The sequence below is a fragment of the Oncorhynchus masou genome, chromosome 3 (genome assembly GCF_036934945.1).
Source record: "Oncorhynchus masou masou isolate Uvic2021 chromosome 3, UVic_Omas_1.1, whole genome shotgun sequence".
NCBI lineage: Eukaryota > Metazoa > Chordata > Actinopteri > Salmoniformes > Salmonidae > Oncorhynchus > Oncorhynchus masou.
The window spans coordinates 45,874,978-45,894,110 of NC_088214.1; the positions used below are offsets into that span (position 1 = coordinate 45,874,978).

Here is a 19,133-nt window from a genome sequence, read left to right on the forward strand (position 1 = left end):
CAGCAAGCACTGTGGCTTGCATAAATCAAGTGAAAGGGCTTATTGACAGGATTTGAGATGGGGAGACTGTTGAGAGGGATGAATGGTGAACTGGGGGATCGACCTGTGGCCCATCTAACATGACTACTGATACACTTTTCAAATGACAAATGTATGTCACACATAAGGATTTAGTATCGTAGTTCAATTGACCTAAATCCTTTCTGAACTGCTCCGTTCTTCCTCACCAATCTGTGTATGTCAAGGCTATTCCCCTTTTATTTTCTTTGCTGCTATAACATAGGCTGTTGTTCTTCATTTGCCGTTCCACAGACTGTGTTGCTTAGCGCATCTTCCTGTCATATGTTTACATATGTTGCATAACAACGCATGTTCTTTTAGTGGAAGCACACGGAAATATGCAGGGTAGAATTCACACTTTTTACAAAGAGTGTTGATGGGCGCCTACGATTCCAACAGCTAGTCCTCCTACACGCTGCATTGGGTAACAGTGGGAAAGTCGCCAGGCAAACTGCAGGCAGCCATTCCAGTGCTGCGATTACACTCTGAGTTATGGCAGCCTGGCAGTTTTTTTCGCAGGCGGTACATTTGTGAGATGCAACAGGCTTTTTTTTCCCCTCACTCTCTTAATTCTAGACGTGTGAAGTCCCTCCAGTGTCATTCTGGTCTCGCGTTACCTCATGCTTGTACGACACAATCACACTAAATCACAAATGCGTGATTAGTTAATTCATCAAAATGTTAAACATGCCACTAAAATGATGATGAAAGGAACCGCCAATCAATGCGTTCGGAAGATATTGGATCTCCAATCATTTGTTCAACTATGGTGAGTAGGGTCGTTTCACCCCAAAATCTTTGATTTCATCTAATAAACATTCTATCACAAAGAGCACATCTTTAAGTTCATAATAATTAACATTCTATCAGAGAGCACATGTTGAAACTTGGAGAAATGTTGGGATTAAGTGGGTTAAAATCTTCCTAGAAGTCATAGAGGGTGCATGGACAGACATGTCAAAATGCTACATTTTGGCACTTTATCAAGCCATTATTCATATAAAACATCAGATTTATTGAATTGTCCATGCAGTCCCTATATTACAGGACACTTGATTTAATATAACAGGCTTTTAATATTCAATATTGGTGTACAATTTCTACTTAAAATATTAAAGGGATGCAAAAGGCACTCATTTTGTATGACCCAGTATCTGATAGTCTCTGTTAGAGCACTGCGATCTTTTAAAGGTGCAATGAGGTCCTAAAGCTTCTGATTTGTAAACAAATGGGTCGGCTTTGGCAAATGTATTTGAATATTTGAATATTGTGGTAACCGCCACTAAAACAGCCACAGTGTAGCTCAGCGGCCGTTACATTTGCCACAAACTACCCTCCTTTTTACATTTTACGTGCCTCACTGTGGGCGGGAATAGAGATTAAGTAGTGCACCTTTAAGAGGAAAGTAAGTTATGGCACCTCAGCGTGAGGTCATTTTCTGCCTATGAACTTTTTACGTTTTTAGAAACATCATCCATCCAACGTTAGTTAGCGAACTGCCATTTTTGCCATACATCGGACTGACATCTAGTGTGCCATCACAGGGAGTGAATGTTTATCTTTGTGTCCGGTCATGGTCATAATTGCTTTCAGCGCATTCGGAGAGGTGCAGTCAGACAATCTCACGCAACCAGGCCAGAGTGAACTTTAAGCCTAATTATACAGCTGTTTGGTGATCAATAAATTCCAGGACTGTAATTTTGTTTTTGTTTGATTTTTTTTAAATCTTGGAGGATACAAATGAGGGTGATGAAATGTTGGCAGTTTTCCTGGGTTTGAGGTTCTTGCTCTCCAGCTCAGGTGCACTTCAAGCTGTTAGCCTATTTCTGGATCAATGTTTTATGCCAAGTATTGTTGGTCTGATTGGACCCCAGGGGATTTATCCGATGACACATCACGGAATTTAAGGATCGGGGGAAATGTATCTGAAGAGTCATTCGGGGTGTGTATATCAAGTCCACTTTACATTTCGACGACCTGTTACTCTCTGTCTGTTGCAGGGACTCTAGTTTTAAGTTAGACGTCTAGTTTTGGTGGAATTAGGAGTGATTGATGAATTCAAGTGTTGCACAGTGAGATATTCAGCAAACTTTTCCAACTCTTCCCGTAACTCTGTCTATAAAAAGCCCCACTAATGATTAAAGTCATTTGACATACTGTAACTTTGTCGGTGTTGGAACAGGGCATTAATCTTAGTAATTAAACTTGTGAATAATTTACACCACAGATTTTTCAGCTGGTGCTGCCTGCAGAAGTGAGGCCTGACAGCTCGACAGCGAAGAGGTCCCAAATCACCGGCCACCTGGTCCTCACAATGCCAAAGGTACTGTATGTAGTAAAACCTATCCTGGTCCTCACAATGCCAAGGGTACTGTAGTAAAACCTATCCTGGTCCTCACAATGCCAAAGGTACTGTATGTAGTAAAACCTATCCTGGTCCTCACAATGCCAAAGGTACTGTATGTAGTAAAACCTATCCTGGTCCTCACAATGCCAAAGGTACTGTATGTAGTAAAACCTATCCTGGTCCTCACAATGCCAAAGGTACTGTATGTAGTAAAACCTATCCTGGTCCTCACAATGCCAAGGGTACTGTATGTAGTAAAACCTATCCTGGTCCTCACAATGCCAAAGGTACTGTAGTAAAACCTATCCTGGTCCTCACAAAGCCAAAGGTACTGTATGTAGCAAAACCTATCCTGGTCCTCACAAAGCTAAAGGTATGTACAGTAGGGTGCTGTCTTTTGGATGGGACATTAAACGAGTGTCCTGACTCTGTGGTCACTAAAGATCCCATGACACTCATTGTAAGAGTAGGGGTGTTAACCCCAGTGTCCTGGTTACATTCCCAATCTGGCCTTGATACCATCATGGACACCTAATCATCCCCAGTTTACAATTAGCTCATTCATTCCCCCTCCTCTCCCCTGTAACTATTCCCCATGTCGTTGCTTTAAATGAGAATGTGTTCTCAGTCAATTTACCTGGTAAAATAAGGGTAAAATAAGGGTAAAAAGTAAAAGAATGTCGTCACACCTATCCTGCTCCTCACAATGCCTAAAGTATGTAGTCAAACTTATTCTGGTCCTCACAATGCCAAAGGTACTGTATGTAGTAAAACCTATCCTGGTCCTCACAATGCCAAAGGTACTGTATGTAGTAAAACCTATCCTGGTCCTCACAATGCCAAAGGTACTGTATGTAGTAAAACCTATCCTGGTCCTCACAATGCCAAGGGTACTGTATGTAGTAAAACCTATCCTGGTCCTCACAATGCCAAGGGTACTGTATGTAGTAAAACCTATCCTGGTCCTCACAATGCCAAAGGTACTGTATGTAGTAAAACCTATCCTGGTCCTCACAATGCCAAGGGTACTGTATGTAGTAAAACCTATCCTGGTCCTCACAATGCCAAGGGTACTGTATGTAGTAAAACCTATCCTGGTCCTCACAATGCCAAGGGTACTGTAGTAAAACCTATCCTGGTCCTCACAATGCCAAAGGTACTGTAGTAAAACCTATCCTGGTCCTCACAATGCCAAAGGTACTGTAGTAAAACCTATCCTGGTCCTCACAATGCCAAAGGTACTGTAGTAAAACCTATCCTGGTCCTCACAATGCCAAAGGTAAGTAAAACCTATCCTGGTACAATGCCAAGGGTACTGTAGTAAAACCTATCCTGGTCCTCACAATGCCAAAGGTACTGTATGTAGTAAAACCTGTCCTGGTCCTCACAATGCCAAGGGTACTGTAGTAAAACCTATCCTGGTCCTCACAATGCCAAGGGTACTGTATGTAGTAAAACCTATCCTGGTCCTCACAATGCCAAGGGTACTGTATGTAGTAAAACCTATCCTGGTCCTCACAATGCCAAGGGTACTGTATGTAGTAAAACCTATCCTGGTCCTCACAATGCCAAGGGTACTGTATGTAGTAAAACCTATCCTGGTCCTCACAATGCCAAAGGTACTGTATGTAGTAAAACCTATCCTGGTCCTCACAATGCCAAAGGTACTGTATGTAGTAAAACCTATCCTGGTCCTCACAATGCCAAGGGTACTGTATGTAGTAAAACCTATCCTGGTCCTCACAATGCCAAAGGTACTGTAGTAAAACCTATCCTGGTCCTCACAATGCCAAAGGTACTGTAGTAAAACCTATCCTGGTCCTCACAATGCCAAAGGTACTGTATGTAGTAAAACCTATCCTGGTCCTCACAATGCCAAAGGTACTGTATGCAGTAAAATCACAATGCCAAAAGTAGGTTCTGTATTCCTCGTATGTGTGCATGATACTATAATATATTTAAGAGATACAGTACACTGATGAAGTAATCTCTTTTTGGAAACAGCATGTGTATTATTAACCCAGCATTTTAATCACTTACACCTCAAATGTGAAGTGGCATTAACCTCAATTTGAACCCAATGCATCCACATGGAGATTTTTAAATTCCTTATACCGTTACTTCAATTCATGTTTTATGCATGAATATGTGCAGGAGTTAAATGAGAGTGCATATTGATACAAAGATAGATAGATACCCTTCACTGATAGACATCCATCACCCTCGTGTATCGTGGTTAGTTTGAAACATACACCAGCTTCTGGGTAGCGGCAGGGTTGCCTAGTGGTTAGAGAGTTGGACTAGTAACCGGAAGGTTGCAAGTTCAAACCCCCGAGCTGACAAGGTACACATCTGTCGTTCTGCCCCTGAACAGGCAGTTAACCCACTGTTCCAAGGCTGTCATTGAAAATAAGAATTTGTTCTTAAATGACTTACCTGGTTCAATAAAGGTAAAATAAAAATACATTTTAGTGAATTTTCTAACTATCATGTACAGTGCATTTGGAAAGTATTCAGACCCCTTGACTTTTTCCACAGCCTTATTCTAAAGTGGATTACATAATTGTTTTCCCCTCATAATGACAAAGTGACATTTTTGCAAATGTTTTAAAAATAAAAAACAGAAATACCTTATTTACATAAGTATTCAGACCCTATGTGACTCAAAATTGAGCTCAGGTGCATCCCTGTTTCCATTGATCATCCTTGAGATGTTTCTACAACTTGATTGGAGTCCAACTGCGGTAAATTCAATTGATTGGACATGATTTGGAAAGGCACACACCTGTCTATATAAAGTCCCACAGTTGACAGTGCATGTCAGAGCAAAAATCAAGCTATGAGGTCGAAGGAATTGTCCGTAGAACTACGAGACAGGATTTTGTCGAAGCACAGATCTGGGGAAGGGTACCAAAAAATGTCTGCAGCATTGAAGGTCCCCAAGAACACTGTGGCCTCCATCATTCTTAAAAGGAATAAGTTTGGAACCAACAAAACTCTTACTAGTTGAGCAATTCGAGGAGAAGGGCCTTGGTCAGAGAGGTGACCAAGAACCACTCCCCAGTAAAATGCACATGACAGCCGCACCTAAAGGACTATCAGACCATGAGAAACAAGATTCTCTTGTCTGATAAAAGATTGAACTCTTTGGCCTGAATGCTAAGCGTCACGTCTCGGGAAACCTAGCACCATCCCTATGGTGAAGCATCGTGGTGGCAGCATCATACTTTAGGGATGTCTTTCAGCGGCAGGGACTGGGAAACTCGTCAGGTTTGAAAGATGAACCGAGCAAAGTACTGAGAGATCCTTGATGAAAAACTGCTCCAGATCACTCAGGACCTCAGACTGGGGTGAAGGTTCACGTTCCAACAGGACAATGACCCTAAGCACACAGCCAAGGCAAGACAAGAGTGGCTTCGGGACAAGTCTCTGAATGTCCTTGAGTGGCCCAACCAGAGCTCGGACTTGAACCCGATCGAACATCTCTGGAGAGACCTCAAAATATCTGCGCAGCAACGCTCCCCGTCCAACCTGACAGACCTTGAGAGGATCTGCAGAGAAGAATTGGGAAAAACTCCCCAAATACAGGTGTGCGAAGCTTGTAGCATCATACCCAAGAAGACTCAAGGCTGTAATCGCTGCCAAAGGTGCTTCAAGTAGGTACTGAGTAAAGTGTCTAAATACTTATATAAATGTGATTTCAGTAGATTTTTTTTTTTGTGCAAAAAAACAACTGTTTTTGCTTTGTAACTATTGGGTATTGTGTGTAGATTGATGAGGGGGAAAAACGTTTTAATCCATTTTAGAATAAGGCTGTAACGTAACAAAATGTGGAAAAGGTCAAAGGGTCTGAATACTTTCCGAATGCACTGTACATCTAGCTGGTGTTTCTTTGCATCGGCATGACAGAAGGGTAGCGTGTGTCTTTCTTAACAATAGATGATGCACAATCTATAATATTAAGGAAGGTTCTGCTCAAGACCTACCTTGTCACAACACAAATGATTGGCTCAAATGCATTATGAAGGAAATACATTCTACAAATTAACATTTAACAAGGCACACCTGTTAATTGAAATGCCAAGAGTGCAAAGCTGTCAAGGCAAAGGGTGGCTAATTTGAAGAATCTCAAATCTATAATATATTTTGATTTGTTGAACACTTTTTGGTTACTACATGATTCCATATGTATTATTTCATAGTGTTGATGTCTTCACTATTATTATACAATGTAGAAAATAATAAAAATAAAGAAAAACCCTTGAATGAGTAGGTGTGTCCAAACTTTTAACAGGTGCTGTACATATTCCAACCAGAAGCCATGTATTACATGCAACATCCGCGCTTAGCTAAAGGCTAGAGGCTAGAACTGCCGACACTAATCCGGAAGCTTATAAGAAATCCCGACACAAATCATTGTCGCCATTTATTCTGATTATAGACTGTGGTGATATAATTTATGAATGCAGCTGCCATTGTATTGAAGCCACTGGATGCTGTATATCATAATGCATTATGCTTCATTACGGGTGATGGGTTCAGCACACATCACAAGTCTCGCAGATCGATGCATTCTTTTTGTCCAAAGCCCTCTTCTGTAAACTACCAACGTACCTCACTTCTCTGGTAACCTACAGAGATACTAGCAATCAGACACAATCTCAGTGTTGAGTAAGGCTGACATACTCAACACTGTCTCGTCAGTGTTGAGTATGTCAGCCTTTAGCTGTTTTGCACTTTGCTTGTGGAATTGTCCGCAGAATTCACTGAAATTGAATGAATTGGTCCATCTGAAGCAGTTCAGACAGCTATATGAGGACCTTTTTAAGGAAGATTTTTTTTAAATGATTCTATGATTGATCTTATGTTTATTTTTTTCTTCCCCTTTTTCTCCCCGATTTCGTGATATCCAATTGGTAGTTAGTCTTGTACCCATCACAGCAACTCCCGGGGGACTTGGGAGAGATGAAGGTCAAATGCCATGCTTCCTCCGAAACATGACCCACTCTTTGGACACACTGCTTGCTGAACCCTGAAGCCAGCCGCACCAATGTGTCGGAGGAAACACCGTACAGCTGGCGACAGTAGTCAGCGTGCATGCGCCCGGCCCGCCACAAGGAGTCACTAGAGCACGATGGGACAAGGACATCCCAGCCCGGACGACGGTGGGCCAATTGTGCGCTGCCTCATGGATCTCCCGTTTGTGGCCTGCTACGACACAGCCTGGGATTGATCCAGGGTCTGTAGTGACGCATCATGCACTGCGATGCAGTGCCTTAGACCTCTGTGCCACTCGGGAGGCCAGATAGAGACTAATATAAGTTAATATATCATCTTAAGAGAACATGCATTGTAAATAGACTTAAGGTCTTTGAAAAGCACTGACCTTTTTCAGTAAAAACAACTTGTTCTGCATTGTTGAGGTTAGGATCTCGATTAAATTACATCCAAATAAAGAGGGCAGATGTTGTTGTTGAGCATCTCTCCCTTTCTATAAATCCCCATACAGTTAACTTGCACTATACAAAGCTAGAGGACAGATCACAATGTAGTCTTTCACCAGTATCAATGGAATTAGCAAATGATCTTCTGCAAATAAGAGGTGAGTATCCCAAAGATCATCTTTAGCACTAAAATAATTTTAAGTCCATTGGTAAGCAATGAACGAACAATGACCTTAACGCTGAAGAGGGTCTTAATGTTTTTGGGAAACTCTGCCCTTATTTGCAGAAGTCAACCACAATTTCTGCATCTATGATATGTTCTGATGGAAATACATATTTTTGTAGGCTCAGGGTGAAATCAAAATGGCAACCCCTCATCCTCCCAAAGTTTCTCAAAGCAGCAACACACCTGAAGAGAAGACAAGGTAATCACTCCCATTTATTTAGATGATCTTCCTTTGTTTTAATGCCAGATGTTACCCTTTAAAGGTGACATTGTGCCAGGGTAATTAATAAATACCATTGTTTAAACTTGTAACAGTGTACACTATGGTCCTGTGTAGCTCAGTTGGTAGAGCATGGGGCTTGCCACCTGCTACTGTTAGGTTGCTTTGTATAAAAGTGTCTGTTAAATGGCATATGTATTAAAATATACTTTTCTGATTAGTAAGTGTAGGTGGCTTTTTGTGCAAATACTGCAAAGTGAGAGCAAAAAAATCCCATAAGGGGAAGACTTTACAGGGTTAATCCATTGGATGTGAAGTAGCTGATGTAAAGACTGACCTTGCCAAAGCACTGACTCAAATTCCCACTACTCTGGTATTGAATAAGCACCAAACAATCCAGGCTAAAAGCATACTTTTCATGACCACTGTCTTCACCCCGCATTTAGAATGCACACATCTGCTAGTGTTATGGTTCTCAATCTTCCACATTTACTGTGTCCTAAATGGCACCCTATTCTCTTTACGGTGCACTACTTTTGACCAGAGCCCATTGGATTCTGGTCCAAAGTAGTTATATAAGGAATAAGGTGCCATTGTCCCCCTTGTTGATGCAAGCTAGCTGTATATTAAACACCCACAAAGCTTCGCCTGAGGCACTGTTAAGATCAAATCAAATGTATTTATATAGCCCTTCGTACATCAGCTGATATCTCAAAGTGCTGTACAGAAACCCAGCCTAAAACCCCACCCCAAACAGCAAGCAATGCAGGTGTAGAAGGACTGGGGTGGCCAGTCCTCTTCTGGCTGTGCCGGGTGGAGATTATAACAGAACATGGCCAAGACACTGTGGCCCCATCCGATGACACCCCCGGACAGGGCCAAACAGAAAGGATATAACCCCACCCACTTTGTCAAAGCACAGCCCCCACACCACTCGAGGGATATCTTCAACCACCAATTTACCATCCTGAGACAAGGCCGAGTATAGCCCACAAAGATCTCCACCACGGCACAACCCAAGGGGGTGCGCCAACCAAATGGCACCATATTACTTTCCAAATGGCACGATATTCCCTATATAGTGCAGTACTTTTTAACAGAGCCCTGGGCTTCATATTAATGAGTGCATTTCCTACAGGCACAGGTTACCTTGACCAGGTTAGCCTGTCATAAGGGTAGGCTTTATACTTTATACACTTTATACAGAGTGGTTCGAAATTGCCCCTAAGCTCTGGTCCAAGGACAGTTTTATTTCTCAACTCCAAAAGGGTTGAAGTTTGGATGCCGGTTTGGAAAACTGACACAGGAGCTGTCCAGACCCGGGTACAAATACTATTTGAACTCAGCACGGTTCCAGCAACTATGATGAATGCTTATCCAGGCCAGTGCAGTAGTGTGTAGTGTGAAATCCATGTTTCTTTACAGCCTTTCTTGCTAGCTCTAAACCCAACAATGCAGTAATCAATAATTGAATACAAAAACAAAATGTAAGGTAGAACAAAAACACGAGGAATTAAAATAAGAAATAAGAAGAACACGAGAAAGTAAATAAGCATACTATATACAGGGTCAGTCAGTTCCAGTAGCATATTTACAATGTGCAGGGATACTGGAGGGATAGAAGTAGGTATGTATGTGGATGTGTGTAAAGTCAGTATATAAATGTATGTGCATATTATGTGCGTTATCAGCAAATTATGAAGTGAGTGTTTGTGTGTGTGTTGGTGTGTCTGTGTCTGTGAGTGTGTAGGCCCCTTGTGACAGTGCAAAAATAAAATACAAAGGTCAACTCAGATAGTTTGTGTAGCCATTTTGTTAGCTAATTAGCAATCTTATGGCTTGTGGATAGAAGCTGTTCAGGAGAATGTTGGTGTCAGACTTGATGCAGCAGTTCCGCTTGTCGTGTGGAAGTAAAGAGAACAGTCTATGTCTTGGATGGCTGGAGTTTTTAACGATTTTCCAGGCCTTCCTTTCACACCGCCTGATATAGAGGTCCTGGATAGCAGGGAGCTCGGCCCCAAGTGATGAACTGGGCTGTCCGCACCAGCCTCTGTCGCGCCATATGATTGAGGGCGGTTCTACTTCCATACCAAGCAGTGATGCAGCCAGTCAAGATGCTCTCAATGGTACAGCTGTAGAACTTTTTGAGGATTTCAGGGCCCATGCCAAACCTTTTTAACCTCCTACTGACCCCACTACAACAACAAAAATACTTAACAACTTTATTTAACCAAGAAAATACCCTTGATGTACCTCTTTTTCGAGGGGGACCTGGAAAGGTGTCAGCAAAAAGTAGTCAGCGTGTACACATAGCACAAGAATACAATGACATTTTCTTCTATTACAGCTTTCAACTCAGACAGCGACACCCTATCCTTCAGTTTGAAGTATTTATTAAAGTTTGTTCCAAGACCCAGGAGCATTGTAGGAGAAGGATTATTTCCCCATTGTAGTCCTTGCCCTAGGAACTGTGAATGAGAGCACTGACTGAGAGCGGAGGCTGTAGGATTGTGATGTTGTTGCAGTAGTTGGGAGCAGAGTTATGTAGGGAGTAGTCCAAGCACTGCCTTGTACACAAATATGTACCCGTGCTTGAAGGTTAGGAAGCATGAGTTTTCACTCACCAAAGTAACAACACGGTGTGGTCAAAGACTTAGTCAATTATTTGTAGTCACGGTCTGGTTACCTATTACCTATTACCTATATAATTTTATTGGTCACATCACATATTTCCCAGATGTTATTGCGGGTGTAGTGAAATGCTTGTGTTCCTAGCTCCAACAGTGCAGTAGTATATAACAATTCACAACAATACACACAAAAGTAAAAGAATGGAGTAAAATAAATATATAAATATTAGATTGAGCAGTGTCGGAGTGGTATTGACTAAAATACAGTAGAAAAGAATACAGTATATACATATGAGATGAGTAAAGCAGTATGTAAACATTATTAAAGTGACTAGTGTTCCATTATTAAAGTAGCCAGTGATTCCAAGTCTATGTTTATAGGACAGCAGCCTCTAGGGTGCAGGGTTGTGTAACTGGGTGGAAGCCGCCTAGTCATGGCAATTTAACAGTCTGATGGCCTTGAGATACAGTAGAAGCTGGTTTTCAGTCTCTCGGTCCCAGATTTGATGCACCTTTACTGACCTTGTCTTCTGGAATATAGTGGGGTGAACAGGCAGTGGCTCGGGTGGTTGATGTCCTTGATTATCTTTTTGCCCTTCCTGTGACATCGGGTGCTGTAGGTGACCTGGAGGGCAGGTAGTTTGCCTGCGGTGATGGGTTGGGCAGACCCGTCAGTTGCCATACCAGGTGGTGAAACAGCCCGACAGGATACTCTCCATTGTGCATCTGTAAAAGTTTGTGAGGGTTTTAGGGGCCAAGGCAAATTTCTTCAGCCCCTTTGATTGAAGAGGCGCTGAGTGGGTGGACCGTTTCAGATCGTCAGTGATGCGTACGCCGAGGAACTTCAAGCTTTTCACCTTCTCCACTGCGGTCTCATCGATGTGGATAGGGGCGTGCTCCCTCTGCTGTTTCCTGAAGTCCACAATCAGCTCCTTTCTTTTGTTGACGTTGAGTGAGATATTATTTTCCTGGCACCACTACACCAGGGCCCTCACCTCCTCCCTGTAGGCTGTCTCGTCATTGTTGGTAATCAGGCCTACTACTGTTGTGTCGTCTGCAAAATTGATGATTGAGTTGAAGGTGTGCGTGGCTACGCAGTCGTGGGTGAACAGGGAGTACATGAGGGGGCTTAGCACGCACTCTTGTGGGGCCCCTTTGTTGAGGATCAGCGAAGTGTAGGTGTTGTTTCCTACCATCACCACCTGGGGGCGACCCATCAGGAAGTCCAGGACCCAGTTGCACAGGGCGGGGTTAAGACCCAGGGCCCAAGCTTAATAATGAGTTTGGAGGGTACTGTGGTGTTAAATGCTGAGCTGTAGTCAATGAACAGCATTCTTACATAGGTATTCCACTTGTCCAGATAGGATAGGGCAGTGCGATGGCGATTGCATCGTCTGTGGATCTATTGGGGCGGTAGTCAAATTGAAGTGGGTGTCAGGTAAGGTGGAGGTGCTAGATCCTTATCTAGCCTCTCAAAGCACTTCATGATGACAGAAGTAAGTGCTACGGGGCGATAGTCATTTAATTCAGTTACCTTGGCTTTCTTAGGTACAGGAACAATGGTGGACATCTTGAAGCAAGTGGGGACAGCAGACTGGGATAGTGAGAGATTGAATATGTTTGTAAACACTCCAGCCAGCTGGTCTGTGCATGCTCACAGGACGCGGCAAGGGATGACGTCTGGGTCAGCAGCCATGCGAGTGCTAACATGCTTAAATGCCTTACTCACATCGGCCACGGGGAAGGAGAGCCCACAGTCTTTGGTAGCGGGCCGCGTCAGTGGCACTGTGCTATCCTCAAAACGGGCGAAGAAGGTGTTTAGCTTGTCCGGAAGCAAGACGTCGGTTTCCGAAGTGGCTGGTTTTCCTATTGTAATCCATGATTGTCTGTAGACCCTGCCACATACAGTACCGGTCAAAAGTTTTAAAACACCTACTCATTCAAGGGTTTTTCTTAATTTGTACTATTTTCTACATTGTAGAATAACAGTGAAGACATCAAAACTATGACATAACACATATGGAATCATGTAGAAACTTAAAAAAAGCGGGGGGGTACAGAAGATAGCCTATTTGGTAAAAGACCAAGTCCATATTATGGCAAGAACAGCTCAAATAAGCAAAAGGAAACGACAGTCCATCATTACTTTAAGACCTTGTGGTCAGTCAATATGGAGCATTTCAAGAACTTTGAATGTTTCTTCAAGTGCAGTCGCAGAAACCATTAAGCGCTATGATGAAACTGGCTCATGAGGACGGCCACAGGAAAAGAAGACCCAGTTAGTTACCTCTGCTGCGGAGAAGAAGTTCATTAGAGTTACCGCCCTCAGAAATTGCAGCCCAGATAAATGCTTCACAGATTTCAAGTAAAAGACACATCTCAACATCAACTGTTCAGAGGAAACTGTTGAGTCAGACCTTCATGGTCGATTGCTGCAAAGAAACCACTACTAAAGGACACCAATAAGAAGAAGAGACTTGCTTGGGCCAAGAAACATGAGCAATGGACATTAGACCGGTGGAAATATGTCCTTTGGTCTGGAGTCCAAATTTAAAAATGTTGGTTCCAACATCCGTGTCTTTGTGGGTCGCGGTGTGTGTGAACGGATGATCTCGGCATGTGTATTTCCCAACCTTAAAAAATGGAGGAGGAAGTGTTGGGGTGCTTTGCTGGTGACATTGTCTGTGATTTATTTAGAATTCAAGGCACACTTAACCAGCATGGCTACCACAGCATTCTGCAGCGATACACCATCCCATCTGGTTTGGGCTTAGTGGGACTGTCATTTGTTTTTCAACAGGACACAGCTCCAGGCTGTGTAAGGGGTATTTGACCAAAAAGGAGTGTGATGCAGTGCTGCATCAGATGACCTGGCCTCCACAATCACCCAACCTAAACCCAATTGAGATAGTTTGGGATGAGTCGGACCGCAAAGTGAAGGAAAAGCAGCCAACAAGTGCTCAGCATATGTGGGAACTCCTTCAAGACTGTTGGAAAAGCATTCCAGGTGAAGCTGGTTGAGAGAATGCCAAGTGTGCAAAGCTGTCATCAAGGCAAAGGGTGGCTATTTGAAGAGTCTCAAATAGAAAATATACTTTGATTTGTTTAACAATTTTTTTGGTTACTACATGATTCCATATGTGGTATTTCATAGTTTTGATGTCTTCACTATTATTCTACAAAGTAGAACATAGTAAAAAATAATGAAAAACCCTTGAATGAGTAGGTGTTCTAAAACTTTCGACCAGTAATGTTACGTCTCATGCCTGAGCCATTGATCATGTTTGATCATCAGATTATTCTTGATTTAATCTTTCCTTTACATATAGTAAATAATAAATGTGTGAAATGTGTTTTGATTTAGAGTGCACCATTATCATGCACCTGTCTCAACAGGGGCAGGGGAAAAAAAGACATGTCGTCTATGCACTTAAATAGCAAATGGAGGACGCTTTTCCCGTGGTTCATTTTCATGCCAGCCAGGTAGGCTATACTCTTGTTGTAAAGAAAAGCAATGTGCTTAATATTAGGAAAGTTGAGAAATAAATCAAGTAGGCCTAGCCTATAGAAAGCTGGTGGGAACCTCTTCTTTTTAATAGAGGCCATCACTCTTGTTTTCTCACGCAAATACATAGCCTATAGAAATATTGCACAACATGAGCTCATATGAAGTGTTTGATTAGATATTCCATTACATTTACATTTGATGTCAGAGTGATTAGAGGGACAATAGAGTGCTGAGTACCAGGCAGTTAGCAAGCTTGGTAGGCTGCTAATGACCATCAGCAGCATCAGAGGTTGGAGAACTCTAATTGACTGCCATCATGACTCGTGACCACAGCCCGAACCGCAGTAAAATTCCGCAAGACCGTTGACTCACAAGTAATATTCTCTTATGCACTGGACATGCGTTGGTATCACCCAACTCGATAATGGTCGTCAGGTCGCGAATGGCCTGGTTTTCAGGGCTCTATTGTCCTTCTAACCACTCTGACATCAATGCAAATGCAATCAAAAATTCTAATCAAACCAGTATGTGCTTTTAAAACTCACCTCATTGTGATTGATCAATTTGAAGAAAGAAGTTAAACAACATGTTGAAACTGAGTGGAAAACATGTATTTTCAAAGCCTGACCCAATGAAATGGACAGTGTTTTCTAAGGTGATGATTAATTTAAAACACTCATGCATATTAGAGCTTATGATTAGGCCTACTGTATATATGAGCCCAAGACAAGAAAAAAAGTAATTTATTTAAAATAATGATTGTGTCATTATACAATACATAGCCTACCACATTTTATGCATGGCAGAATAACATTTTAAGAAAATATAGAATAATTAAGTAAATAAATAATCAATTTATAGTAATGGCCTTTGAGTGTGGACTGTATTATTATGCATACTAGATGGACGGGTTACCTTATGCTACGTTCCAAGCGTTCTATCCATGAGTCTGGGAGAGATTGTATAGGCCTAGGTGATGCTGTTGCTTCATTGATTGTGCAGGGCGGCTTACAGAGGTTGTCTACAATTACAGTGAATTTGTTTTTGATTTTGAATAGCCTAGTAATAGGGAATTTTATATTTTCATAATTAATAAGCTGATACATTACCTTTAGCTACAGTATCTCACCACCGTGCGTTTCCATCGCCTACCCTCTCTCCTTCATTCCTTTCTCGAGCTCGCAGAGTGCTGGGCTGTCAACAGTTTTATTAAATATGTTTTCTTTGTGAAAACATGTTACTATCAATGTTCCTGAACAGATTTGACTTGGTTTCCCAAATGAAGCACTGGGTAGCTTCAGGAATAGGATTGGAGAGCCCGTGGCATACAGAGTTTGTGTGGAATATCACCTGTCGCTCAGCAAGCAGCTGCATGCTCTTTTAACAGCGGTTGATGTGTGGGGTGAAATAACTGGAGTAGCCTACTTAGTGAAAAACAAACAGGCGGGTAAGAGGCCTCCATTCGCTTCCTATTCGAGTGCATACAGATTGCATATTATTTTTTCCCCTGAATGTGCCATTCTAAATCGAAACAAATTGTACATATTAGTACAGACGAGATTAAATTGAGAATAGTCTGATGGGTGAAAATATGATCATTTGAAGGGTGAACAGAGTGTGCAGCCTGAGAAAGCTTTTTTCACAACCTTTTCAAATCAATAGCCTATAGTCGCATCATGCAGCCCATATTGTATTTGATTTCTAAGGTTTGTATCATTCACAACTAAAGTTGCCAAATAACTATAGTACCTGTTTCAAATGATCACTTTTACGCATAGCCACTTCATATGCTCACTTGCTCCGGAATGGGAAAAATATGCTTTCTATTTGATTTAGCCAAGTTTAATTATATTCTTCTTACTATAAAATCATATAATATAAAATAATGGCACAGGACTTATGAACATATTGTGTCTGTTAAATGAACAAACCTACAGCCTATGGCATGGAGCATCGCCAGGTAACGTACAGTAGGTCAATTCATATTCTGTTCTTCTGAAATACATTTTCTTTATATGTTGCTTGTATGCATGGAGGCCTGGAGATGCTTAATGTGTTTATGTTAATTAACGTTCAGTTACTGTGAGACCGGCAGTCTTTTGCATGACAATAACCAATAACCAGCTGACCCAATTTTATGACCACAAGAGCCCTATCCACAATGCACTATTTCTCAACGAAATATGCTACCTAGCTAGACTAAAATTCGCTAGTAGCCATGCTAGCATGTAATTACATTCCAAACCACGTGTGGGCGCTGGTGAGCTACTATGTACATCCACAAATGAGAAACCATATAAATTCATGCAAAAAGCTTTGTGTGTTTGTTAGTGGTAGTCGAGCGAGTGAGTGAATGTTGCCGTAGTTTTCGGTCGTTTGTCGCTAGTGCAGTAATACCCACAAGGACAGGGTTACGACTCATTTGTGGCCCAAAAACAAGACTCTAGCTTTGAAGTGGGACCGTTTTTTTCCGGTTGAAGTGTGTGGTTTGGAGTATTGGATTGTGCGCATGTCTACTGTATGCAGTACGTATTCCAGCCCAGAAGACTTCGATGGCTTAGAATAACAAGTGGAAGGCAGGATTCAGAATGACACTCCGACTGAAATCAGGTGATGTGTCGAGCGTGAATGTCAAGCCTGCAACCTTTATTTCCTACCGACCTGCTGGTACATCACAAGTGTCAGCAGTGATGGAGATAAACCTGGTAAATTCAATATGGATTTACCTCACTATATTGGTATTGGATTATCTGACTCCCTCTGCCAGTGAATTGGCCTCTCCCTCTAAAGTCTCTTCTTTGACTTTGGTAGCTAACTCAGCCGTCAATCGGTGAGTCTCTGCTCTCTCTACTTTATACACTACATGCTTCGCTTTTTAGCACGGGGCATTATCATTTAGAAACAGGAAAGGGCCTTCCCCAAACTGTTGCCACGAAGTTGGAAGCACAGAATCTTGTAGAATGTCATTGTATGCTGTAGCGTTAAGATTTCTCTTCACTTGAACTAAGGGGCCTAGCCCGAACCATGAAAAACAGCCCCAGGCCATTATTCCTCCTCCACCAGACTTTACAGTTGGCACTATGCATTCAGGCAGGTAGCGTTTTCCTCGGCAGTGTGTGTTGCAAGCAAGGACTGAAGCTAACGTTAGCAGGCTAGTTGGCTTGCAACCTTGCAAGCTGATTTGTAACAATACATTCATAAATGATTTGCTTGTAAGTTGGCTGAATATTGTATTGAAACCAGTAGTCACGAGTTCAAGTTATACATTTTAATTCTGTTGGAGTTTACATTATAGGGAATAGGCTGGCTTGCTAGGTCCTCCATATTATGTCACACCCCACAAATGTTTTTCCGGCATGACTTTGGCATTCTTCCGAATTTTGATCAGTTTTATGTAATAACTAGAAAAATGTAAAAGTGAGATGTAACTTTGCATTGTGACTTTTGATGTGGATTCTTATGCAAATCCATATGTTACATGTGGTTACGTTTATGCTACCTACCCTTTAAGTCTTCCAGTATGAAAGGAAGGCCACTTCACCGTGTTGTATAGTGCACAGTGATGGGTGAGTGGTCTTGCATTAGTTATGAACCTAAGTGCTCTGTGATACACAGCATCCAGCACCTTATGGTTACTGGCGGAGGATCGCATGTAATTGAAATTTTACCACAAACCAATACGGATCAAAATGCCCCTTGCACAAGATCCTAACTGACATAAAAATATAATATTTGTTCCTAAAATAAAAGTCCAATTTCAACTTCAGTTTCTTAGTCAAATTTTCACAGTGCTGTTTAAAATTGAGCATTTCATCTAACCAGATGCCTAGGTACTTGTAAGAAGATACTATTTTGATCAGTTGTCCATCTAGAATTATAGAGGTAAAGAACTATAGAGGTAATTTATTGAAACGTGACCCCAGAGCTTACATTTGACATTTTAGTCTCTTATCCAGAGCGACTACAGTAATGAGTGCATACATTTTCATCTTTTGTTGTACCTTGAAGTTCTGTGCATATGATTGGTTTCTTTCACAGTGTTTACTTTTCCTCTAACCCCTAACCCCATACATCATGACCCAAGCAGCTGAAAGTTGAATCTAATTTCTTTGCCAATAGCGTGCGTTTCTCAAACCATTAGTCTTAGTCAGCGGACATCATAACATTAAAATACATTACAATACTTCCTCATTCTGATTATAAGGGTAAACAGCAGTGGCCGATTCTTCAGACTTGCTCATTATATGAGTGTCGGCGTTTACCTATTACACAGCCCATTACAGGAAGCCATTTTGAACTCTCCCTAACTAGGAGTGCATTATTAGACCACTCTCAAACTAATGGTGCCATCTGTCTCCCACAGGAAAGGGCTGACATCTGGGTTTACCTGTGCGTTACGAAGACAAGTGTTGGCTAAATTTAGACCAGGCTCACAGGTGTCATTAATCTTGCCTTGATCCCTCATAATTAATTTAGCATGGATTAGCTCACACTCTTCCAATAAGTAAACTGCCAGTTAAGGAAAACTAAAAGTGAGGAAGAGCACCGCAACCACCTTTTTGATGTAGGTGTAACTCCATTTGATATTCTCTGTTCTCGCCTTATTTTATCTAGATGTAATTTGATTGGATTATTTTAAGAGAATGAGAGCAAACAGGCCCACATGCAACCACATCTACTTCAAATCCAATTCGGTAT

The 19,133-nt window shown here is 41.8% G+C and overlaps 1 protein-coding gene across 1 annotated transcript in view; it reads left to right on the plus strand.

Moving 5' to 3' along the window:
• dnaaf11 (dynein axonemal assembly factor 11) overlaps window positions 1-19,133 on the plus strand; it is a 65,709-nt gene that overhangs the window by 35,066 nt on the left and 11,510 nt on the right. The window contains exons 10-11 of the mRNA XM_064942618.1: window positions 2,288-2,383; window positions 8,197-8,276. Coding sequence (XP_064798690.1) covers window positions 2,288-2,383; window positions 8,197-8,276 — 176 coding nt within the window. The remainder of the gene's footprint in view (window positions 1-2,287; window positions 2,384-8,196; window positions 8,277-19,133) is intronic.